Raw genomic sequence first — 24873 nt, 5'->3', positions numbered from 1 at the left:
CTATCGTCTGAAGGTAATAAGATACTCAGGGTATGCTTGGTAGTCATAAAATATTACAAATAAGCTTGGATTTTGAATGTTATCTACAACAGTGTCATAAAGGTGAGTAGGATTTTGAGGGTTCTTTGCAGGAGGCTGTATGACTGATTTCCACGTGCATATTCTCCAGTGAGGATGCGAACATAATACATGTGCTTTTTCCCATTTGCATCTGGTCTGGCATATGTGTCCTGTGCAGAATAATCAGCACTGACAGAAAAATAGGTTCCCTTTCCATAAAACACAGCTGTGAAGAGAAAAACAATACATTTTTAAGAATTTCAATGTAGTATACAACTTGACATGTGGTCAAATAGTATAAAAATGTTCAAGTAGGGTACTGGTTGGGCCAACAGCATCGTATCTGTAATCCTGGCTACTCAGAAGGCTGAGATCAGAGGACCACAGTTTGAAGCCAGTTGAGGAAGAAAAGTTCATGAGACTCTATTGAAAAAGTAGCCATCAAAAAGCTGGACTGAGGGCATGGCTCAAGTGGCAGAACACAGCAGCATAAGCAAGCAGAATGAGAACCAATTTCTGAGTTCAAGCCACATAACTGACAAAAAACTATTCAGTTTTTTTTTGGGGGGGTGAGGGTTTTTTTTAAAGTTTTAACAATAAAATATTCCACATCTCAGGGCCAGTCAGGCCTTTGAGGAGGAAATACAATGAATCCTACCCTGAAACTTGGACTTAACATGGCCACTAAATGTGGAGCAGACACAGTGAACACATATGGTCCCCAAACAGCATGTTGGAAATCCACTACAGCAGCCAGATTCCTCACTTCCTTACCATTCTTCCCCACATAGTTGCAGTTAAAGCCATTTTTATTGACATGTGCACAGAGCCAGCTTCTGTCCCATGGAAGAGCTGCCTCTCATTCTGTTTGTGGCCATTTTTGGTATCCATGGCATTTTGCTTTGCCTGGTAGATATTCCAGAGATCTGTATTCTGGATTCTTTCGATCTAGAAATTAACAAAGAAAAATCATCCTGATAGTGCCAAGATCCATCAAACAAAGCACAATCACTATTTTTCATAAATACTCATTTCACTCAACAGCAACTTCAATGTAAGATGATAAATTCCTCATTTAGAAATATTTTTAGATCCAGCTTCTCATAAACATAGACATTGAAGCAAATGTTGGCCTACTATTGCTAGTAATAGGTGAGTGGCATACACAGCCCAAGATGCATTGTATACATAAGCTACTTTGGTAAATGACAAAAAAATTCAATATGTAATGTGAAATTAAGTAAGGGAAGGGATGGGTTGGAATGGGTGGGTGGGAATGTTTAAAGTGGTGACATTGGTCAAGATGCACTGTATTCATAAACTGCTTCAGTGAAAGGCAGCTTTTTTATACAATGACTTCAAGATAATAAAAATATTCAAAAATAGTAATTGGATATCATAATTTTCAAAGAATTTTATGTATATTAGAGAAAAAACAAGTAAATCACTATTGCTAGGAAAACAATTATATGAAAAGACACCCATGCACGTGTATGGATACACACACAGAAACACATATACTTTAAGACATTAAGTAAACTGTTAGTCAGGTTCAGAGAATCAAACTTGTAATCCAGGTTGGGAGGATTATGATTTATGGCCAGCTGAGGAAAAATGTTTGTGAGACAAGATCTCTACCAATAGCCTAGCACAGAGGTTCGACCTTGTCATCCAGCTCTGGGAGGAGTAGGGGTTGGGAGTAGCCCTACTTTACCTTTTTTCCATCAATTTTCCTCATTTATTTTATTTAAAAGTTTAGTATACATTCTTTGTAGGGCACTTTTATTTTTTTGGATTGTTATGGGTTTAACAATGATTAAACCCAGAGTGGTAGATAAATAGAAAAAAAATACCAAGAAAGAAACTTTGTCTTATTGGCAGACTTGTTGCTACTGATGAAGGAGAGATATGCAAAGATTTCTGACTTTACTCAGAAAGTAGTGGAATTATGGAGAGAAATGGAGAAGGAAGGGAAAAGAAAATTTTTTTTCTTTTTGCTACTGGGAACATGTTCTAAAATCTCAATTCAAAGATTCAAATTGATAATGTTAATTTTGGGGCTATCAACATCAAAATAATAGCTGAGGGCTGGGAAGTTGGCTCAGTGGTAGAGCGCTTGCCTTGCATGCCTGAGGCCCTGAGTTCGATTCCTCAGCACCACATAAGGAAAAAGAAAAAAAGCCAGAAGTGGCGCTGTGGCTCAAGTGGTAGAGCGCTAGCCTTGAGCTGAAGAGCTGAGTGACAGTGTCCTGGAAAATAAAATAATAAAAAAATGACTGGAGAAAAGAAGGCACTAATAGAAAGCTTAGTAGTAAATTAGTGATTTACAATTCTTACAGAATAAATACCTCCCCCCCCCCCAATTCTATCACATACTGTAGGCTTTTTTAAATGTCATCTGGTAGATACCTACAAGCAAGGTGGAGATTTTGTTCAAAAATGTCCACTAGCCAATATCTCAGCACCAACCAACTTAACTTTTAGTTAAGAGAGAGCTGATCCCAGCTCTCGGTGCTCCTCTCTTCCTGTTAAAGAATGCCAAGTAACCTTTCTTCTTGGATCAGTAATGACCTCAAAAAGCAGAATGTGGGACTATATGTAGAAACAACATACTCATAAGATAGAAAAGCATAACATTTGACTCCATCATCATTTAACTTATACATGCATACATATTCTCTCAAGATAGTTTGGAGGATCTGATTTAAAGCAAAATAATTTTGTAAGATACCCAGGACAGGAAGCTACTTGCTACAATCTATAATTCTTGGTACTTAAGTTATCCAGAGCTTCCAGGAAGTCTTTTGTCCCACACTGAGTGAGAGTTCATTTGACCAGAAAGGCTCAAAGATACTACAAACAGTTTCATTCCTGTGTCCAGCATGTTCCTTATCATATTGCTCAACTATGAAAGCCACTGCCTAGACAAGACCATGAGACCCCCCTTCCAGTGAAAGAACATAAACAACAGCTCACCAAGTCACACGGTCGGTGTAAAAAGTTAGTCCCCTAGCCAAGGTGGTTTGATAGACTAAGTATCCACTTGGATTATCCCTGTTGAAGATGCTCACATATATTTTGGATAAAGAGAACAGACTTCTTTGACAATAGCAAGAATGATAAAAAAACACTCATCAAAAGTGAACAAAGAGGATTTGTTCAAGCCTCCCCTCCACCCAACACACACACATGCTGGATAATCAAGGAGAGGGAAATTCTTCTTTCAAGGCTGTGGGTTTCGTTTCCAATATCATTTGAGAGAGTTTCAGTGGAAACACACAGATGCATTCAGAGGCTCAACAAGTATTTATTTCATTCCATCATGGAATGCAGGATTTGAATAGGTGAAGTAGGGGAAATTAAGAGAAAGACTGAGGCATGTAGAACTGTGTCATAGGCATGATGTGTTTAGCATGACATTGAAAGAGAAACCATTTAGGTTTGGGACAGAAGAAATCTGGACAAGATGCGAAGTAGAGAATCTGACTCTAGCAAAGAAATGGCGATCAAATTTAGGACAAAGACAATTTCTAAACAAATATAAAAGGCAAAGACTTAGCTCTAGGAACTGAGAAGACATTTAGGATTTGACCAACCTGGTTTATCTTGGATTCTTCATTCCCACTCTTTGGCCACCCACATACCCTCACCATGTAATGGAACTGCTATGTGGTAGTTGTTCATCTACGTGCTTGACTCTCTCAAAATACTAAGTGCTCCCAGTGGACTTTCTTATCATCTTTCCATTCCGTAGGCCCATGCACATAACTATGTAATCATACCAAAGAATGAGTTCATGAACACAGGGGTAATAAAAGAAGATAGGGCAGGGACTTTAAATGGAAAGTCACGTTTTCTGAATAGTTGGAAGAGCAAGAGAAAGTACAACTATGTTGTATGGGGAGTGGTTAGGGATGTGAATGGGAGTTTGGGGTTGTATTGAACTTGCAGTGCTTGCAGGAATTGTTGGTCAGCCATTTCTTCCCCTTGAGCAGGTATTTATTAAGAATCTGGAGGTTTCCTTTACTGATGAAGGCTGCCTTGATCACAGTTGTAAAATCAGCAAGTAAGGGGTCAGCTTTAGCTCAAATGGTAGTAAAGAACTAAAGAGGACAAGCTTGATTGCTTTTTATGCAGATCAGCAGTGCAACTGAGTTAGTGGACAGTATAATAAGTGGGCAGCAACCCAATAACACTCAAAAATTTGTACATATTTATACAAAAAATCTAATTTAGTCTCCTGTTTTTTATTTTGACTCCATCCAGGGACTACCCTAGAAAGATCTGTACCTCTCCCTTGCATCTGCTTTCTTACACTGAAGTACTTGGAGATAGAAACACTGGACTAGATTTAATAGGAAAAAAACTACAGATGGAGAAAGAGAGAGAAGCCATCGGTGGGTTACCAGAAAAGACAGATAAGTAGAGAGATAACAGATAAAAGATAGATAGATAGATAGATGATAGATAGATAATAGATAGATAGATGATAAACGAAATGTTGGCTAATCTGCTAGGAATGGATTATATGATCAATAATTAAAAGCAACAAATATATTTCAGGTGATAGGAAAGTGATAAAAATAGACTTAGATTTTTATGTAGGAACATTATGGAGAAGGTATAGAACTACAGAAAGCAAGGTATAGGTTGGTGATTGAAAGAAGGTCCAGAGAGTGACAACGGTGGTTGGCTTTATTGAGATTAAATTTTTGAAAACCTGGATATCAGTCTAATAGAGTCAAACTTCAATTCCCAAGTAGCAGAATGAGAGCTCAGTGTGGGTTCCTCTCTTACTGGAACCAAGCCTACCCATTCCCATTCACCCTGAGACTGCACACTTCTGATGAAGAAGGGCAATCCTGTAGGAGCCGAGCACAAATCCTTCAGCATTATACATAACCAGTTTCTGAGCCAGAACCAGAACTAATGATAAACCTAACACCTTAACTAATGATAAAACCAACACTATAATTTTTTGTGAAAAGTCACACACTTAACATATAGTTTGAGGAAGATAAGAAATTTAAAATTAGCAAGGACTGGGGATTTGAAAAGAAGATGGAAAGTTGAGTTTCTGATCCACTTAGTTCTGTGGAGTTAAAAGACACAGAGAGATCTGAAGCCAAGAGGCAGAGCTAGCTATTGAGTTGAGAACTAGAAATGCTCTGGACCAGATGTGTCCACTTGTGGAAGTGAATGCAGCCATACCTTCTAAAACCTGCTGGAATAATTCTATGGGAGAGACCACCAATGGAGGACTATGGGAGAGATCTGGTTACTCAGGACATAAAGAGAGGAGGAGAAGCAGGGCAGTAAAACCAAGGAGGAAAGGCAGGACATTTTTTCAAAACAAGAAAGAAATATTCATCTGCTAGCCAATTATGGCCAGGTGGAAATAGATGCACTGATATTCTTCAGGGAAAGAGAAGAGAGGAGCAAGTGAGGGATGAAGTGGAAGTTATGTAGGGAATTGAAAAAAATGAGAAAAAACTAGATAAAAGAACCAGAGTGGTGGTCTTTTTTTCTACTCCCTTCTTTTCCTTCCCCTACATTCCTTTTCTTTCCCTTTTTATTTTCAGTCTAATATATCAATACTTTCTTCAGTTTCCTCCATTTTATTTATTGCAACAGGGTTTCATAGTTGGTCAAGTAGTACTTGAACCTGTGTAAAAGTGATCCTCCTGCTTCAGCCTTCCCAGTAACTGGGACTTGTGTCACCATGCTTCATCTTTTTTCTTCTTTTACTTAAAACTCCTAAAGGCATTGCTCATCCCTTTGAGGTTGCAAAAGGGGTGCATTCCTAGGTCAAATACCTCTGTCCTCACTATGGCTAAGTGTGTATCAACCACACTGACTCAACAAATCCATGGGAAAGGGGACATGTCAGGATTTATCCTTGACATCTAGGGACTACAAACCTGTCCCAATGGCTGGAAAGTAAATGGATGAGTAATTTCGGTTTTCACATTCTTGCAACACACAGGAAATGGATCTCTTGACATTGTTTTCACCAGCAACATGGATAATATTCTTGCACTTCAATGATCCTCCATCATTATATACCCATTGTGGTTCTGTCGGGCTGGGAAACACAGAGAAAAAGATCCAAATGAGATGTTGACCTACTACTCTTGGTTTAGAAAGCAAAATGTCTCACATGGCAAGGAAGCATTTTTTTTTTTTTTTTTTTGCTAAGAAGGTCTCCAAATGCTTTCTGTGGTGAAATTTATGGCAGAATTTGTCTTTTTAGATGGGAGATTATTTTCCATCTCTCATTCTTTGTCATTAAAAAATGTAGAATTTAAAGACAAATAAGTTGTCTTCCCAACCCCAAAACTTTCCTCGATCTCTTCACATCAGTCTTCCTTTACAATTTAAGACCAAATGCTAGCATTGTGCCTTACTACTGAAGGAACATTCCATTTCTATATGTTTTCCTGCTCCTTCTAAAATGGCTTAGGAGACACCTACAGGAGAAAAGCAAGGTGGTAACATGAAAGTAAATCACTGTAGTGCATTTGGATCAGAAACATGGTCTTACTGTCATCAAAGTATGATATAGGCATATGTACGGGAATATATGCACGTGTATACAAATTTACATATATTTACATATATGTGTGTTATTACATATATATATATATATACTGATATGTAATAACTTGTAAGTTCAAAGAAGTCATCAAATATTTTTAAATCATTTGTATAAATAAGTCAAAATGATCAAGTATGGTATGGTTATAAACATTCCTTTATATGATCTATTCTGATAATTACTGCACTAGTTCAAAGCATACAAGTGAAGTACCTGCTTTGTGAATTAAATGTATTTGAGGTTGGATTTACTATTACATCTGCATCTTCTTTGATGATGTCTCCACAAGCCACCTGGAAGAAGACAGGGCCAATCTTTATTTCATACATTCCTGCATTAGGGCTGGAAACAGCCCATAGAAACCTGCCAAGAGAAAAAGTAGAGCCAGTTTCCAAATCAGCAAGAAGAAGAAGGATTCCCATCACTGCTGCTCCCAAATATCTCCTCTGTCAAGGCTTCCCTGGCTCTCTGAGAGTTTTAGCCTTTACCCTGGTCCTGGCCCTGGATTCTAGTGATAATCTGTTTCCAGAAAGGGAGTAGAGAATTTAGTGTCTATCATGATAGTACCTATCAAACATGGTGCCTTAACTGGTCGAGGTGAAGTCAGTCCCAAAAGGCCTGTCTCTCTAACAGTTAACAAGAAAAAAAAAGTCCTCAGGAAACATACAGAAGTATAAACCACCAACTAAGAACTCTGAAAAGTAAATAATAGCTGGGAGCCAGTGGCTTGTTCCTGTCCTCCTAAGCTACTCAGGAAGGCTGAGATCTGAGGATTGCAGTTCGAAGCCAGTCTGGGCATGAAAGTCCATGAGACTTTTATCTCCAATTATCAAAGTGATAGAGCACTAGACTTAAGTGAAAAAGCTCAGGGACAGCACTCAGGCCCTGAGTTTGAGCTCTCACCCTCCTCAACAACACCAGAAGGTTTTTTTTAAATTTTGTTTTTAATTCTCCTCTTTTGTCTCTCTAAGTTGTGACCCTAGCAAAACTTAGACATGCTATCTTTTAGTCAAAAGATTAGGAAGAGTCCCTGTGAATTGAATATGCGTGGAAGGAAACCTTGCTGTTGTATACACACAGTGGGTTTAAATTCATGGCCTCTTTAAATTCATGGCAAATTAACCACTTGAGCTACACTGGCAGTACTGGTTTTGCTAAGTTTTCCTGGGTTGGTTTCAATCCTGTGCTCTTCCTGGCTCTGCCTCCTGAGTAGCTAGGATTACAAGTGTTCTCCACCACATACATAGTTTTATTTCGGGCTTTTGCCCCCAAAAGAATGCAATTTCGGAACTACACATTAGCACTACGAAGAGTTAAAACTCAGATACATATTTTCTATTCCCAGAGAATCCAAGGGAAGAACTTATAATCTGACTGATGTATGTGTATGTTTTTATGGAACATTCTTGTATTTCTTTCCTACATTTTCTTTCTCTTCAGCCAGAGCACCAAGGTGATACAAGGGGAAAGCAATAAGAGTCAGCTTGAACTCTTATGGATCCCCATCTCTGAAGCCTCGGAGCCAGAAAACAGATTCTACTGCTCAGAAATGGAAAGAGAATCTTAGAAAGGTAAAAGCTGGAGCAGAGACTTCCTTGTTTTCTATGTAGAGACTGAAGGAGAATCAGGAAAATTGACTACCTCTTGAGTATAAGAACAACAATAGATGCCAGGCCTAATGTGAAAGCATCTGCTATAGCAATGACCCAGGTCAGTAGTATAAGGGTTTAAACTCAAGGATAGGTAGGCAGACACTCTACCACTTAGGATCTGCCTCCAGTTTTTTTGCTTTGGTTATTTTTGAGACAGGTATCCCTTTATCCCTGGGCCAACATGGACTGTGATCCTCCTATTTTTTTTTTTTTAAATTTAATTTAATTTTATTTGTGAACATACTGTACAGAGGAGTTACAGTTACATGGGCAGGATAATGCGTACATTTCTTACCAAGCATTGCAGCCTCCTCCTTTGTTTATCCTTCACATCCCTTCCCAGCCTCCCCCCTCCCCCCCTAATCCCAATCCTTCTCCTCCCCCTCCCCCCCCCCCCCCCCCCCCCCCCCCCGCACCAACGTTGTAAAGCTCGTTTTGGACATGACAACTTGTACTTCTCATTGTTGCAACAGGTCCACCTGTATCCTTAAACAACTGGTTTTTCCCCATCTCCTCCACAAGTTATACTGACATCAAATATAGTGAAAGCAGGGGTTATACTGTGGAGGAGGGACATACAAAGCAACAAAGAGATAATCTTATAAATGTGTTAGAAACACATGCATGAAAGAAAAAAAACATTAAAATACACATCTAAGGGTTCATTTTCCTGACATCACATTATCTGACCTTTTCCGCTTGACTCATACATATACTAGATATTACAAATAAGGGAAACCATGGGACCTACGTTTCTTTGGGCCTGGCTTACTTCACTTAATATAATTTTTTCCAAGTTTTTCCATTTCCTAACAAATGGGGCAATGTCATTCTTTCTGATGGAGGCATAGAATTCCATTGTGTATATATACCACATTTTCTTGATCCATTCATCTACTGAGGGGCATCTGGGTTGGTTCCATATCTTAGCTATGGTAAATAATGCTGCAATAAACATAGTTGTGCTGGTAGCTTTAGTGTGGTCTTGTTTGTAAACATTAGGGTAAATGCCCAAAAGTGGGATTGCTGGGTCATAGGGGAGCTCTATGTGAAGTCTTTTGAGGAACCTCCATACTGCTTTCCAAAGTGGTTGAACAAGTTTACATTCCCACCAACAATGAAGTAAGGTTCCTTTCTGTCCACATCCCCTCCAGCATCTGTTGTTGTTAGAGTTCTTGATTTTTGCTGTTCTAACTGGAGTGAGGTGATATCTCAATGTTGTTTTGATTTGCATTTCTTTTATGGCTAGGGATGTTGAACATTTCTTCATGTGTCTATTGGCCATCCTTCTTTCTTCTTCAGAGAAGCTTCTCTTTAAGTCTTTAGCCCACTTACTTATTGGGCAGTTGTTTCTTTGAGGATTTGTTGTTGGGTGGTTTAATTTTTTGAGTTCCAAGTATATTTTAGATATGAGACCCTTGTCCGTTGTATGGCTAGTAAAGATCTTCTCCCAGTCCGTGGGCTTTCTATTGATCTTGCTAGCTATGTCATTTGCCCTGCAGAAGCTCTGCAACCTTATACAATCCCATTTGTCCAACCTTTCTTTGATTTGTTGTGTTTCCTGGTCTCTATTCAGAAAATTTCGGCCTGAGCCAAGGAGACCCAGGGTTTCTCCTATTCCATCCTGTAATGTTTTCAGAGTGTCTGCTTTGAGTTCAAGGTCTTTGATCCATTTGGAGTTGATTCTGGTGCAGGGTGATATATAAGGATCTAAGTTTAGTTTTCTACATGTAGTTAACCAGTTTTGCCAGCACCATTTACTGAAGAGGCTGTCTGTCTTCCATTCTATTGTTTTAGCTCCCTTATCGAAGATTAGATGGCTATAGGTCTGTAGGTTCATTTCTGGGTTTTCAATTCTATTCCATTGGTCCTGAGGTCTGTTCTTATGCCAATACCAAGCTGTTTTGATTACTATGGCTTTATAGTAGAGTTTGAAATTTGGTATTGATATTCCTCCAGCAGTGTTCTTTCCGTTGAGGAGCGTTTTTGCTATTCGGGGTCTTTTATTGTTCCATATGAATTTTTGGATTGCCTCTTCTATTTCCTTGAAGAATGAGGGTGGAATTTTGATAGGTATTGCGTTGAATTTGTAGATAGCCTTGGGGAGTATTGCCATTTTCACGATGTTAATCTTTCCAATCCAGGAGCATGGGAGGTTTTGCCATTTTTTAAGTTCTGTGTTGATTTCCTTTTTCAAGATTTTAAAGTTTTCATCATAGAGGTCCTTCACTTCTTTAGTTAAGTTAATTCCGAGGTATTTTATTTTTTGTGGGGCTATTACAAATGGAGTTGCTTTCCTAATTTCAGCCACACTTTTCTCATTGTTGGCATACAGAAAAGCCATTGATTTTTGGGGGTTAATTTTATAACCTGCTACTTTGCCAAAGTTTTGAATCAGCTTGAGTAATTTGGGAGTGGAGTCTATGGGATTCTTTAAATACAAGATCATGTCATCTGCAAAGAGGGAGAGTTTTATTTCTTCTTTCCCTATTTGGATCCCCTTTATGTCTGCATCTTGTCTTATTGCTGTAGCTAGGCATTCTAATAGTAGATTGAAGAGAAGTGGAGAGAGTGGACATCCTTGTCTTGTTCCTGAGTTAAGAGGAAATGGCTTTAGTTTTTCACCATTAAGTATAATGCTGGCTGTAGGTTTGTCATATACAGCCTTTATTGCATTGAGGAATGTTCCATGGATTCCTAATTTTTCCAAAACCTTCATCATAAAGGGGTGTTGGATCTTGTCGAATGCTTTTTCTGCATCTATTGAGATAACCATGTGGTTCTTATTCTTGCTCCTGTTGATGTGATGAATAATATTAATTGATTTGCGTATATTGAACCAGCTTTGCATCCCTGAAATGAATCCTGTTTGATCGTGGTGTATGATGTTTTGGATGAATTGTTGAAGTCGATTGGCCAAAATTTTGTTGAGAAGTTTTGCATCAATGTTCATCAAAGAAATGGGTCTATAGTTCTCTTTCTTTGATGAGTCCCTGCCTGGTTTTGGGATGAGGGTTATGATGGCTTCATAGAATGTGTTCGGTAGTGAGCTTTCTCTTTCAATTTCATTGAAGAGTTGGAGGAGTATTGGTGTGAGCTCTGCTTTGAAGGCCTTGTAAAATTCCGCTGTAAAACCATCTGGTCCTGGACTTTTCTTAGCTGGGAGGTCTCTTATTGCTGTTTCTATTTCAATGCTTGATATGGGCCTGTTAAGCTGGTTTAACTCATCTTGGTTTAGTTTTTGCATGTCAATATTTGCTAGGAAATGGTCCATTTCTGTCAAGTTCTCAAACTTATTAGCATAAAGTTTTGAGAAGTATTCCCTTATAATGTTCTGAATCTTGGTTGTTTCCGTGGTGATGTTTCCATTCTCATCTCTGAGTTTATTAATTTGGGTGTGTTCTCTTCTTTTTCTGATAAGATTTGCTAAGGGTCTGTCAATTTTGTTAAGTTTTTCGAAGAACCAACTCTTTGTTTTGTTGATTCTTTCTATAGTTTTTTTGGATTCTAATTCATTTAATTCTGATTTAATTTTGATTATTTCTTTCCGTCTACTGGATTGGGGTTTATCTTGCTGCTCTTTTTCAAGGAGGTTTAGATGTGTCATTAAATTGCTAGTTTCAGATCTCTCTAATTTGTTGATGTAGGAGCTCAGAGCTATAAACTTGCCTCTGAGTACTGCCTTTGCTGTGTCCCAGAGGAGCTGGTAATTTGTGTGTTCATTTTTGTTGAATAGCATGAACATTTGAATTTCCTTTCTAATCTCTTCCATGACCCACTCTTGATTCAGCAGTGTGTTGTTCAGCCTCCATGTGATACTGCACTTTCTTTGGTGGCTTTTGGTGTTGAGCTCTAATTTTATTCCCTTGTGGTCAGAGAGAATGCAAGGTATAACTTCAATGTTTCTGAATTTAGACAAGTTTGCTTTGTGGCCTAAAATGTGGTCTATTTTAGAAAACGTTCCATGTGCTGCTGAGAAAAACGTGTATTCTGATGCTGCTGGGTGAAATGTTCGGTAGATGTCTGTTAAGTCTAGTTGATCTATGCAGCTGTTTAGATCTGCGGTTTCTCTGTTGAGTTTTTGCCGAGTTGATCTATCTAGTGGGGAGAGTGGTGTGTTAAAATCCCCAACAATTAATGTCTTTGGATCTATATGGGATTTGAGGGAAAGTAGTGTTTCTTTGATAAATTTGGGTGCTCCATTGTTTGGCGAATAGATATTTAGAATTGTAATATCCTCCTGAAGGAGAGATCCTTTAATTAGTATGTAGCGACCTTCTTTATCTCTTCTCACGAATTTTAATTTGAAGTCTATTTTATCTGATATTAAGATTGCAACTCCCGCCTGTTTATGGGGGCCGTTTGCTTGGTAGATTTTGTTCCAGCCTTTAACATTGAAAATGTGTTTGTTTTTACGGGCAAGATGTGACTCCTGAAGGCAGCAGATAGAAGGGTCTTGTTTTTTAATCCAACTAGACAGTCTATGTCGCTTAATTGGAGAGTTCAGTCCGTTAACGTTAAGAGATAGGACTGAGAGGTATTTGGGAGTTCCTGCCATGTTATCCACCTTCTTGGGGGCTGCGAAAACTGGGTTCTTCCTATGGTTCTTGGATTCTCAGTTTGGGTGCAGTTTCTTGGCCTTTGTTGCGGTCTTGTTGGTTTTCTATGTGTAGGACATCTTTAAGAATCTTTTGTAGGGCTGGTTTGGTGGAGATGTATTGTTTCAATTTTTCTTTGCTATGGAAGGTTTTTATTTGGCCTTCAGTTATGAAGGAGAGTTTAGCTGGGTACAGTATTCTTGGTTGATAGTTGTTTGTTTTTAGGGCATGGCATACATCATTCCAGGCTCTTCTTGCTTTGATTGTCTCTGCTGAGAAATCTGAGGTGATTCTAATTGGTTTCCCTTTATAGGTGATTACCCTTTTCTCCTTGACAGCTTTAAGGATCTTTTCCTTGGTCTGAGTTGATCCTGTATGGATTATAATGTGACGGTGGGATGTCCTATTCTGGTCTGGTCTATTTGGGGTTCTAAAAGCTTCTTGTATCTGAATAGGCCTATCTTTTTGTATGTTTGGGAAGTTCTCTGCTAGGATCCTGTTAAACAAATTTCCTAGACCATTAACTTCTGTTTCTAGGTGCTCCTCTACACCCATTATCCTTAGATTAGGCCTTCTGATGGTGTCTTCCAGGTGTTGGATAGATCTATCATACTTCTTGGACTTGTCTTGGATGGTTGTATGTTCTTTCTCTATAATATCTAGGCTGTCTTCAATCCCTGAGATTCGATCTTCTGCATGGTCTAACCTGCTGTCAAGACTCTCTACTTTGTTTTTTATCTCTTTTCCTTCTAATTGGTCAGCTTTGATGGCTTCAAGTTCTTTGTTGAAGCTCTGTTTTAGGTCTTGTATGAATTTCTTTACTTCCTTAATTTGGTGTTCAGTGTTTGTTCTCAAATCACTTAGTTGATTGGTTATGGTTTCTTTGGACTCCCATTCCTTCTGTTGGGTTCCATTCAGCATTCCCTTTGTGGTCTCCCTGACTTCCTTCAGCTCTTTGTTAATGGATTCCATGAATGCCTTTAGTGATCTTTGTGTGTTCTCTACCTGGTCTCTCAATTCCTGAATTACTCTTTGATTAGCTTCCTCCCGTTTGTGGGATTCCTGCAGTTCTCTTTCCTCCCGTTCGTGGGATTCCTGCAGTTCTCTTTGAGTGTTCTCAGCCTGCTCACGCCATTCCTCCCTTTCTCTTTGAGTATTCTCAAGTTGTTCACGCAAATCCTGTATCAGTTTTTGAGTAGCTTCCTCACGCTTATGATATTCCTGTATAAACTTTTGGGATGCCTCCTCTCTCTCCCTATCACGCTCATACAGAGTCCTTTGTAAGTTGTCAAACTTCTCATTTATCATGTTTGCCACCAGTGTTTGTAGAGCTATTTGGGAACTCTCCTCTGGATTGTTCATTATCTGATCTGACCCCTGATTATCAAGATTGGGAATTGAGATACCCGGATTTGCCATTTTTCTTGTGTTTTTCCTGCTTACTCTGCCCATTTGAGATGAAAATAGCACCAGTTTTGTGCTAGAACACTATCTTAAGGCAACCATCAACCAACATTTGCATTTATACAGTCAATAGTCTACAGATACAATCTAGTTCAACAGATACATCTATTCAACATCAAACAACTATAGGTTAATGGGCTTCGAACCGCAGAGAAGAATTTGGAAAACCAGAAATTTTTAGGGTTAGGGAGAGATGTGGGTAAAAATTAGGAATAGATTGGTGTGGGGAGGCACAGGGAGAGTTAACTATGTCCTAATCTCAATGCAGGAAATAGGTTGGGCAGGATGCAAGTAGAGAGGGAGAGAAAAAGAAGAAAGGGAAAGGGAAATGAAAAGAGACCAGAAAAAAAATTAGAAACGTAAAAATTAATATAGTTATGGAGATTGAAAGACCATCTATTTAGGGAGGAATGTGAATATAATGAGAAAACAGGAGGGAGATAGAGGAGATGTGAAAAACTTAAAAAATGCTTAAAATATTATATAGGTATAAAGAGGTAGTACTGCTATTAAGGAATTTAAGTCTCAGAGTTTTGGATTGAGTAATAAATTTGTGGATTAAGTGTGTACACAATGGGGGATAGGGTCTACTAGTTAACTATGGGTTTATCTGAGGATGTGCAGGACAAGAGTTAAGTCACATACAGAAGAACAAAAGAAAGGAAAAGGTGAAAAGGATAAGAAAGGGAGAAAAAAAGGATCAGAAGTTCAGTAGAGCTAGACAAAAAACAAAAAGATAATTAAGAAAGAAAGAAAAAGAGAGAGAAGACAAGAAAAGAAAGGAAAACGTACATTCACGTATTCCTAAAATAAAAATTATAAGAGGGAAAAAAAAGTTACTGGAAAACAATTATTTTTTCAAAAAAGGCAAAAATTAAAGATTAATAAAAGTTTTAGAAAAGGAAAAAAAAATTTTATATATATAAGGTACCAAAAAAAAAAAAAAAAAAGAAAAAAGAAAAGAAGAAAAAAAAAGTTCTTTGATTTTTTTTTTTTTTTTATTTTTTTGGGAGGGGTGGGAAGAATCCTGTATCTCCCTTTTGTCTGTAACCAGCCTCTTGTTGGAGTCTCTGGTCAGCTTGAGGTCCTGTGGCTTGATTGGTTTCTTAAGTCAGTTTGTTCGAACAGACAGAAAAATGCTCTGCTTTACCCAAGATTTTGAGATCCCCCTCCCAGGTTAGTTTAATGGGAGGGTGATCTGCTTTGAGAATCACAAAAGAGGGGTGATGAGGCTAGGTTCTGGTAGAGTTGAGGCCTTTCGACAAACAGTAGCTTTTCCCTGGGGCTATTTTGTGAAAAATTCACAGAGCCCACCCTGGAGCCATTCTCAGGGTTTCTGTTTTTCAATTGATTGTGGTGGCTGCTAGAGGGAGGGGCAGCCTCTGGCTCTGGTTACCCAGTGAGGAAAGCCACTCCAATGGCTGGTGCCTGAGCTGGGTGACTTTTCCCTGGATGGAGCTGAGTCTGGCAGGTCACTTTGCCGTTAAGTTCTTGTGACCTGTTATATGACTCGTTTTATTCCAAGGCCTGAGTTGGAGCTAGCAGCTCCTCCGAGCTTTGTCGGTATCCAAGATGGAGATCACCGGTGCTGGGGGGGGAGGGGTGGCCTTCCCTCCTCTGCTCCCGTAGAAGGAGTGAGGATGTCGGGCTTCTACTCACGCCGAGTCTTGGATCCTGGGTCGTCTCTGGTCTGCAAACTGCAGGATGAAGATGTCCGCTCCTTGTCGGTTCTTGCTGGTGTTGAGTAGAATCCTCTCGCCCGCTGCGTCTGGCTCCTTCGTCCCGGACTCTCTGTGTGAGCGCTCAGGTATGGCCGCGGCTGCGGTCACGCCGCGACCCTGCCGCCGCTGCCGCCGCGGCTGCTGGCAGGCGCTCAGATGTGTCTCCTTGTCTTGGCTTCCCCTCTCTTGTCTAACTCTCTGTCCTGTGATGGCACACTTGGTGTGATTCTCTGGCTTAGGACTGTTCACTGGAACTCTAAACCTGCTTTCTATGCGAGAGCTTGTTCAGATTCCAGCTTCTCCTCCGCCATCTTCCCGGAACTCCCCCGCCATCTTCCCGGAACTCCCGATCCTCCTATTTATGCTTTCCTTAAAACTGGAATGATGGGTGCACACCACCACACTTAGATTTTTCTGCTGTTATATAGCCTGGTGAACTGTTGTCTGGGTTTGCTTCAAAAGTCAGTCTCCTTGATCTTTATTTCTTGAGTAGATGGGTGAATAAATATTTGAAGGAATGAAATGATTTGAAATGAATAAATATATAAAACAGACATAGTGAGCACTCTAGAAGTTAAAAGGTAATGTTTAAAACTTAAAAATTCCCTGATGACTTCAATCGCATGAATAGTGAACAAAGAAAAGACTCAGTAAACTTGAAGGTAGATTAATATAAATAAGTTAATATAAATTATCTGAAATTAAAGAGAGAAAATGAAATGGAAAGATGGAGAACAGCTCCTCGTATTTTTTGATAGATTTGATAGATTTTTTTATAGATTAATAATTGAAAAATCCCCAAATTTCATAATTGGTAAACATTTTTTACTTTAGGAAGGTAGGTACAGTGAAGCCAGGCACAGTTGCACAAGCTAGAGTTACAGCAATTTGGGAGGTTGAGGCAAGAGGATCACTTGAACCCAGAAGTTCAGAAAAAACTTGGGCATCATGGGGAAGTCCTGGTTCAAAGAAAATAGAAGCCTCAAACGCCTTGGTGAATCCCAAACAAGTTAAACTCAAAAATAACAAGTAAAATTTGATAGAGGAAAATCTTTGGGTTGGTAGTATCTTTCCATGTGTTTATTTTTGAAAAATACATGCCATACTAACCTTTGAAAATAGTAGTCTAGTCACTAACTTCTGGGGCTTGAACTCAGGGCCTGGGTGTTGTCCCTTAGCTTTTTGCTCAAGCTGGTACTCTTGCCACCTGAGTCAAAGCTCTAGTTCTAGCTTTTTTGGTGGTTCATGAGAGATGAGAGTCTCATGGACTTTCCTGCCCAGGCTGGCTTTGAACCATGGTTCTCAGATCTCCGTCTCTTGATAGCAGGCATGATCTACTAGCTCCTGATTTGGTCAATAGTTTCTTTAAAGTCTATTGTATAGATTGTATAACTTGGCCCACTTTGTCTTTTGCTCCGGCCCTTATCTTGCATGCTCAGGTTTATGGGACATAAATTTCATTATTTATCACTCTGTTTTTCTTAGAAGAAAAATCATTACCATCTTTCAGCTGCCCCCTCTACTCATCCTAATTAAAAGTTTTCTGAACCTTATGTATCTTTAGCTTTAGGAATTTTGTCACCAGGAATTCCATCATTCCTTCTGAAAAATTCGTCAGAAAATACCTGGAACACAAACACAGTTTTCACCATTAAATTCCTCAGTTTATCAAGGAATTTAATTAATTAGGTCTTCTGATCCTGCATGTACACACACATACACACATACACACACACACACACACACACACACACACACACACACTTTAAAAATAATAATTCTTGAATAGTATTAATTTCCATATGTATATATTTAAAAAAAAATTTTTTTTTGCTGGTCGTAGGGCTTCAATTCTGGGCCTGGGTACTGTCTGTCAGTTCTGCAGCTCAAGGCTAGCACTCTACCACTTGAGTCACAAAGCCACTTCCAGCCTTTTCTGTTTGTGTGGTGCTGAGGAATCGAACCCAGCGCTTTATGTATGCAAGGCAAGCACTCTACCACTGAGTCACCTTCCCAGCCCTTCTTATAGAGTTTTAAAGTTACCAAACATTACATGTAATTCAATTTCTACAATGTACAGAACAACCCCTGCTCCCCAATTTAGCTTGCTTTGCATGTGTAAATCTAAGTTTCCAAAGTATGATTATCACAGGGAAAGTACCAGCTATGTACTGTGTTCTACATGTCCTCACACAATACAAGTCATAGGTTATTAGAAAAAAATTTACTTCTTGGAATATAAGAGTGATTCAGATAACTCATAAATATGTCATGAAATTAAACTATTACTGATTAGTTAAACAAAAAGAAAAAGAAAAACTCTTCTACGAAAAAGAAGTAATCATGGACCAAGTAAATAGACCATATATTTTACTCAGGTTGTTGGGCTGTCTGATTGGCATGTAGATTACATGTACTTGTTCCCAAAAGAATTTATGGGTAATGACTAGACTCAAAAGAAAAAAAAGTATGACTTAAAATTTCAGATGTTCCAATAATCCATAGACATCTTTTGGGTTGCTGGCTATATCATCTATTAAGTTCTTGTGATATCATGGGACTTTTCAAACATTGAATGTCATCTACTCTCTTGGATTTGATTATAAGGCATAGAAAGCAGGGGAAAGGATTTAAATATCTCTCATAATGCCATGTCTAGTGGCTCACTCAGAGATGAGAGTAAATATGAGCTGATTGACAAACTATGACTGGAGATGGCTCTCACTTTAACTCTCCTATTTACATGGAAATATGCTGGTGTTTTCAATCATACCCTTCTCATAATTAGTTGCATTTCCAACAAGGGAAGCAGGGATCATTTGTATCTTATCCTGAAATTTCTCTATTGAGAAGCCATGCTTTGGCATTGTGTATTAACATTTTTAGATCCATGTAGAAAGAAATCCTAATGGATGAGTCTTAAGATACTATGTCACCTCCATGATGACATGTGGGACATTTTATTCAGATACAAACATGAAGCTCCTACGACAAAATCAACCATTGATGAGACATCTGGACACTGAATGAATAAAAGGAATTATTATCAAATTTATTTTAGATATGATACTATTGTATATTTATATTACTTAAAAACAAAGAATTCTTGCCTAAAATAAATTGTTGAATTGTTTAGGAATAAAATTGTCTGTGATTCCCTTCAAAATCACGAAAGGACGGGAAATAAGTGAAGTTTGAGATCAACAACATTGGCCATCAGTAGATGATGGATTAAAATGGAATAAAATCAGATTGGGATTTGCTTCAAAATCATAAGAGAAACAGAGAAATATGTGAAGACAATGATCAAGCATACTAGCTATAGATTTCTAGTAAGAGATGAAGCTGAGGAAAAGATAAAGGAGAGTTAATTAGACTACTTAATCTACTTTGGTATGAGTTTAACATTTTCTTACATAAGACGTTAATATTTTTAATAGTCATAATTATTTTTTAAACGTGTCATGCTACAATTGATCAATACTCTCTTATTTTCCTATATAGAAAAAAAGAAAAAACACATTCTATTAGATTAAAATAATATTGCCAAAGTAATCCGAAATGAGTCAAGATGGTACCTGAATATTTTTATGATCTGTTGGATGCAACAGAAACTGAACTTCTTGTAAGTATTTTGGCTGATACCTGCTGCTAAATTTCAGTACTTCTGAAACGATTAATTTAGCAAATACAGTTTTAGGAAATCCCAAATTTCCATTTCAAATTGCTGGAAATCCAATTGATGTTAGGGACAATTTCTCAGTTTTCTTCAAACATTTTCCAATTATGTCTTCCATGATCTGAAAAGCACAAGGCACATCCTTATGCATCTTGCCTAGAACCTAAGGAACAAGAATTCAACAACATTGACTGTTATCTCTGACTCCTTCCATGTCAGTATTCACAAAGGTTGAGGGTAGTCAGAAGAGAAAAGGAAAACACAGGAAGAAAGAAGAAAAGCACCAACTATACTTGGTCCTTTACACTCTTCCATCCTCAGGCCCCACTTCCTTTTTCTCACTAAAGCAGGACAATCTTACTAAACACTGCAGTGGAGTTATATGAGTAACAAGTGACCATAATGATGAAATCTGCCCCGAATGAGATATTATCACAGAAGAAATGTGGACTGAATCTAATCTATAATACATTGAGAGAGCTAGGCCATTTCCTGGACAATTGAAACCTGGCCCTACCTTTTGTGCATTGTTACTTTTCCATGTTGGAGCCACCACGTGAAAAACCTTGTGGCTAGGCAGATCACAACCACTGGTTGAGACAACAGTGCCCACAAGAATGCCCTTTTGTCCAGCAGCCTTCAACTTCTCCTGGAGCCTTGGCCCAGCCTTTTCCAAGAGGGCCTGAGAAAGGGGTCCTAAACCAAGTGTGAGGTCCAAAGGAATTGAATTGACAATGACCTGAGTCTTAAAGACAAATCCAAAGATTTGTTTCAAATCCTCACAGAAGACATTTATCAATCACATGGGACAAATAAGACAATTATGGTTTTTGGAGACTTAAATACAAATTGAAGACAAAATGTTATTAAATATGTATTTATAAATCTCTTGAAGAAAAGAGACCTATCCAAAAGAACATGGAAATGACATGGAATGGCTGGCTGGGTTACCCTGAAAGAGGCAGTTCTGTGAAGATGCCTGGTGAAGTCTCCATGGGCAATGTGGGACCTGAGAAATGGGAATGGTCACATGAGACAGAGGACAACAGGGAACTTTTGCAAGCCAGCATAGAATGGTACTCAAGGGTAGATGGTGGAAGAATCAGCTTGAAGCCCAGACCACACACAGTGGAAGTCATGGAAACTTTTTCATGGTGGTTTTTCATTTCACTGTACAATGGTGAAGAACCTGGATAAATTATAATCTTCACTCTACTCACTTGCGAGCTGTGGGACTTCGGTAAATTTTTGCTTCATAATCACATTCCTTCACTTGTGAGGTGAGAAAGCCTAGAATGTTCCTCATGGTAGATTTTTCAGTGAATGAAAATAATGCATGTTAAACATTTAGATCCGTGTTTGCTTGCCTGCTTGCCTGCTTGCTTTCTTTCTTTCTTTCTTTCTTTCTTTCTTTCTTTCTTTCTTTCTTTCTTTCTTTCTTTCTTCTTCCTTTCTTTCTTTCTTTCTTTCTTTCTTTCTTTCTTTCTTTCTTTCTTTCTTTCTTTCTTTCTTTCTTTCTTTCTTTCTTTCTTTCTTGTCTGTCTGTCTATCTGTCTGTCTGTCTGTCTTTCTTCCTTCCTTTATTTTTGCCAGTCCTGGGAATTGAACTCAGGGCCTAGGCATTGTCCCTGAGTTTTTGCTCAAGGCTAGCACTATACCACTTGAGCTATGTGCCACTTCCTGCTTTTTCTGTTTATGTGGTGCTGAGGAATTAAACCCAGGGCTTCATGCATTCTGGGCAAGCACTCTACCACTAAGTCACATTCCCAGCCTATAACTCAGTGCTTTAATGTTCATTTATTGTTAGCTGTGATTTACTAGTTACAGTAAGTAAAAAGTATATAAATCTTCCTGCTCATTATTTCATTTTATTTTATTTTCCCAGTTGTGGGGCCTGAACTCTGGGCCTGGGCACTGTCCCTCAGCTCTTCTGCTCAAGGCTAGCGCTCTACCACTTGAGCCACAGAGCCACTTCTGGCTTTTTCTGCTTATGTAGTGCTGAGAAATTGAACCCAGGGCCTCATGCATGCAAGGCATGCCATTGAGCCATCTTCCCAGCCCCCCGTTCATTATTTTAAACTAAATTTATGTATAATATACTATATTTAGTGTATGTGTATGTGTGTGTGTGAGAGAGAGAGAAAGACAACCTGGCTGCAGAGTGGTATATCAGAAATATAATCTTAGCTACTTGGGAGGATCAGGATTTAAGCGTAGTTCAGTTTATTCATGTGCCCATCTCAATCAATAATTGGATGCAGAGGCATATGCCTGTCATCCTTGCCATATGGGGATAATAAAGAGGAAGATCACAGTTCTAACTGGCTGGACATACATGAAGACCCTAATTTGGAAAATGAAAAAGTACAGTGGATTAGAGGTGTGACTCAAGAGGTAGATCTCCTGCCCAGCAAACACAAGGCCCTATTTGAACACTAAATAAATCTGTCAAAATATGCCAGGTGTAAAGGCAGTCAAAATTTATACAAGCAACATAGTATCACATTGGATTTTTACATTTACTGGAACTTAGTGATCTGTTCTCAATGCCCTTTCAATTCTCATAAATAATGGCTCAGTCTCTATTAGTTAGAGTTGGCAAGTAACCCAATTACCTAAAAGGACCTCTTTCAAGGCAGGAGTGCTTTTTTGGCTCTTTGTTTATGCCTGTTTTCCTTTGGCCCTAAACTTCCTTAGTCTCAGACAAAGAAACATCATAGTACTTTGGTAGTGTTTAAAAAACATTAGGGACACTTACCGTAGCATTCTGCACAGCTTCTTTTACCAACAGCATCTTTAGCCCTTCTGGGGACACCAGACATGGCTGTTTCTGTGATTCTTGTGCAAATTGAATTGTATTTGTTAAATAGACATTGCAGGGTGATTTGAACCTGATGCTTTTCGGTGTATTTCCCATACTCTTCTCAAGTGGGTCCACAGAGGAAATCTCTTTCCAGACACATTCATTCTCGTTAGTAAAGTTGTTCCCAATGATTTCCACATACTTGCCTAATACAAAGAAACCACTTTATCTAAAGGTTATTTTAGTTAATAAAAAGCCACAATTCTATCTCTTCACCTGCATTTCAGTCTTCTCTCTGCTTTTCAATGCTTTGTCATACTTAAATAAATAAAACCTTTGCTCACCATCCACCTTGAGAATCTGCACAAAATTTTTCTTACCAATTAATTCAAGAGACGGAAAGTAAGGACTAGATGATAAACTAAGGCTTTATTTTCCATTAGAATCATCCTCAACTCTTCCAGAAATAGAATTTTGGGTGGGCAGGCCAAGAGATGGTAGTTGCCCTCCATCATAAAGTAAGGTCACCAGGTAGGAAACTGCTTAAAGGCTGGCTTTGATTTTCTTCTTCTAGTTTCTCTAAGTCTTCCTCTCTCTTCCCCTGTCTCATAATGGCCTCGGGACTTATTTTTAGATTCCCTCAATCATCATTTCTCCTCAAAGTTCCATCTTAGAAAGTGAAAGCATCATATGAGAGCTACAGAGGCAGAATAAACCCCATTTACAATCTACCTAGTTCCCAGGTAAGATGGGCCAAAGGCAGATGGCCAGAGGAAACATGTAAGATTGTTCCCCTAAACTATATCAGATTGCCTCCATAAATGGAAAGGTTTCCATCTGAGAAACCTGGAAAAATGATGCAGCCCTAATGTGACTCGGGGAGTCTGTCAAAGGTTTTCTTTGCACCATGAAAATATTCATGAAATTTTGTCCTTTATTCTGTTTATGTTATGCATTAAATTTATCATATACTTAGTATGAGAACAATTCAATCAAGGCCTCTCAACTTTTTAATGTGTTGATTTCAGTTCACAGGTATTTTATTATAAAGTTTGAACCTTTGTTCATTAAAAAACTTTCATCAATGAGACTTATATAATGAAAACTAACAAAAAAATCACTAAAGAAGGAAATTGGAGCAGAAAGACATCAGAAGACCAAAAGACGTTTTGTGTTCATGGATTGACAGAATTAACACTGTGAAAATGGCTATATACTGACATCCATAGAGCCTTCACACACTGTTGAGAATGTAAATTAGGCCAATCATTATAGAAAAGAGGATGGAGTGTTCTCAAAAAAATAAAAATAAAACTACTATATATCTTGCTATTCAACTCTTGGGCACATATCCCAAGGAATGCAGATTTACATACAAAAGAGATGTTTATAACATCACTATTTAGACTAGTCAATCTATGGAACCATTCTAGGTGCCCAACAGGCAGTGATTGGGTAAAGAAAAAGTGAAACATATATATATATATATATATATATATATATATATATATAAAACTATATAGTTATATATATAATTCAACCACAAAAAAGAGTGTAGAAAAGTCGATTGAATGAGAGATTTTCATATTAAGTGAGGTAAGATAAGTTCAGAAAGACCAGTAGAGCATGTTTTCACTCATTCATAATCAAGACTTTAAAATCACAATATGTTATGACTATTCAGAGGAACTGTTTGGTTTTTTTTTTTTTTTTGTGCTGGCACTGCAGTGTAGAACTCTGGGCCTTGCACTCTTGCCTGGCTTTTTCACTCAAGGCTGCTGCTCTACCACTTGAGCCACACTTCCACTTCCAGATTTTTGCTGGATAAATAAGAGTCTCATAGACTTCTTTGTCTAGGTTGGCTCTAAATCACAACCCTCAGATTCCAGCTGCCTGAGTAGCAGTGATTACAGGTGTGAGTCATTAGTGCCTGGCTAGAGGAACTGAGTTGAGGGCCCTGATTGGGGGAAATGTATAGAAGTGCATTGGATGTACACATATATGTATATATGAAAACAACATAATCAACTCTTCCAAAAACTAAAAAGAAAGAAGGAAAAGAAAGGGGACTTAAGTATGAGTGAAATAAGTGGGATAAATTTGATCAAAGTACATTGTGCATATCTTGTAAATAGTACAATATAGACCATTTGCACAATTAACTTATTCTAGTAAAAAAATAAAAACTTCTTCACCAAAAGAGATGGGTCCTCAATTCTCACTTTTGAGAGCTAGTAAACTTAATGTTTGGGATCTTATTAGCTCATTATTTACGTAGAAGAGGATTTCATTGTTACA

The 24873-nt window shown here is 38.4% G+C and overlaps 1 protein-coding gene across 1 annotated transcript; it reads right to left on the bottom strand.

Moving 5' to 3' along the window:
• Parp15 (poly(ADP-ribose) polymerase family member 15) lies at positions 1-21078 on the bottom strand. The gene is given in 13 exon segments (XM_042670244.1): positions 1-149; positions 152-286; positions 835-882; positions 885-1008; positions 4858-4922; positions 5982-6137; positions 6468-6531; positions 6874-7021; positions 19030-19115; positions 19672-19935; positions 20290-20517; positions 20724-20781; positions 20993-21078. Coding segments are annotated over 13 exon segments (1611 nt in total).
• Between the last annotated feature and the right edge of the window lie 3795 nt (positions 21079-24873).

This window comes from Dipodomys spectabilis, unplaced genomic scaffold (assembly GCF_019054845.1).
Source record: "Dipodomys spectabilis isolate Male_0828 unplaced genomic scaffold, ASM1905484v1 ptg000017l, whole genome shotgun sequence".
NCBI classification, from domain to species: Eukaryota; Metazoa; Chordata; class Mammalia; order Rodentia; family Heteromyidae; genus Dipodomys; species Dipodomys spectabilis.
The sequence above is the reverse complement of the archived record's forward strand: the minus strand, read 5'-3'. Positions and strand labels throughout refer to the sequence as shown.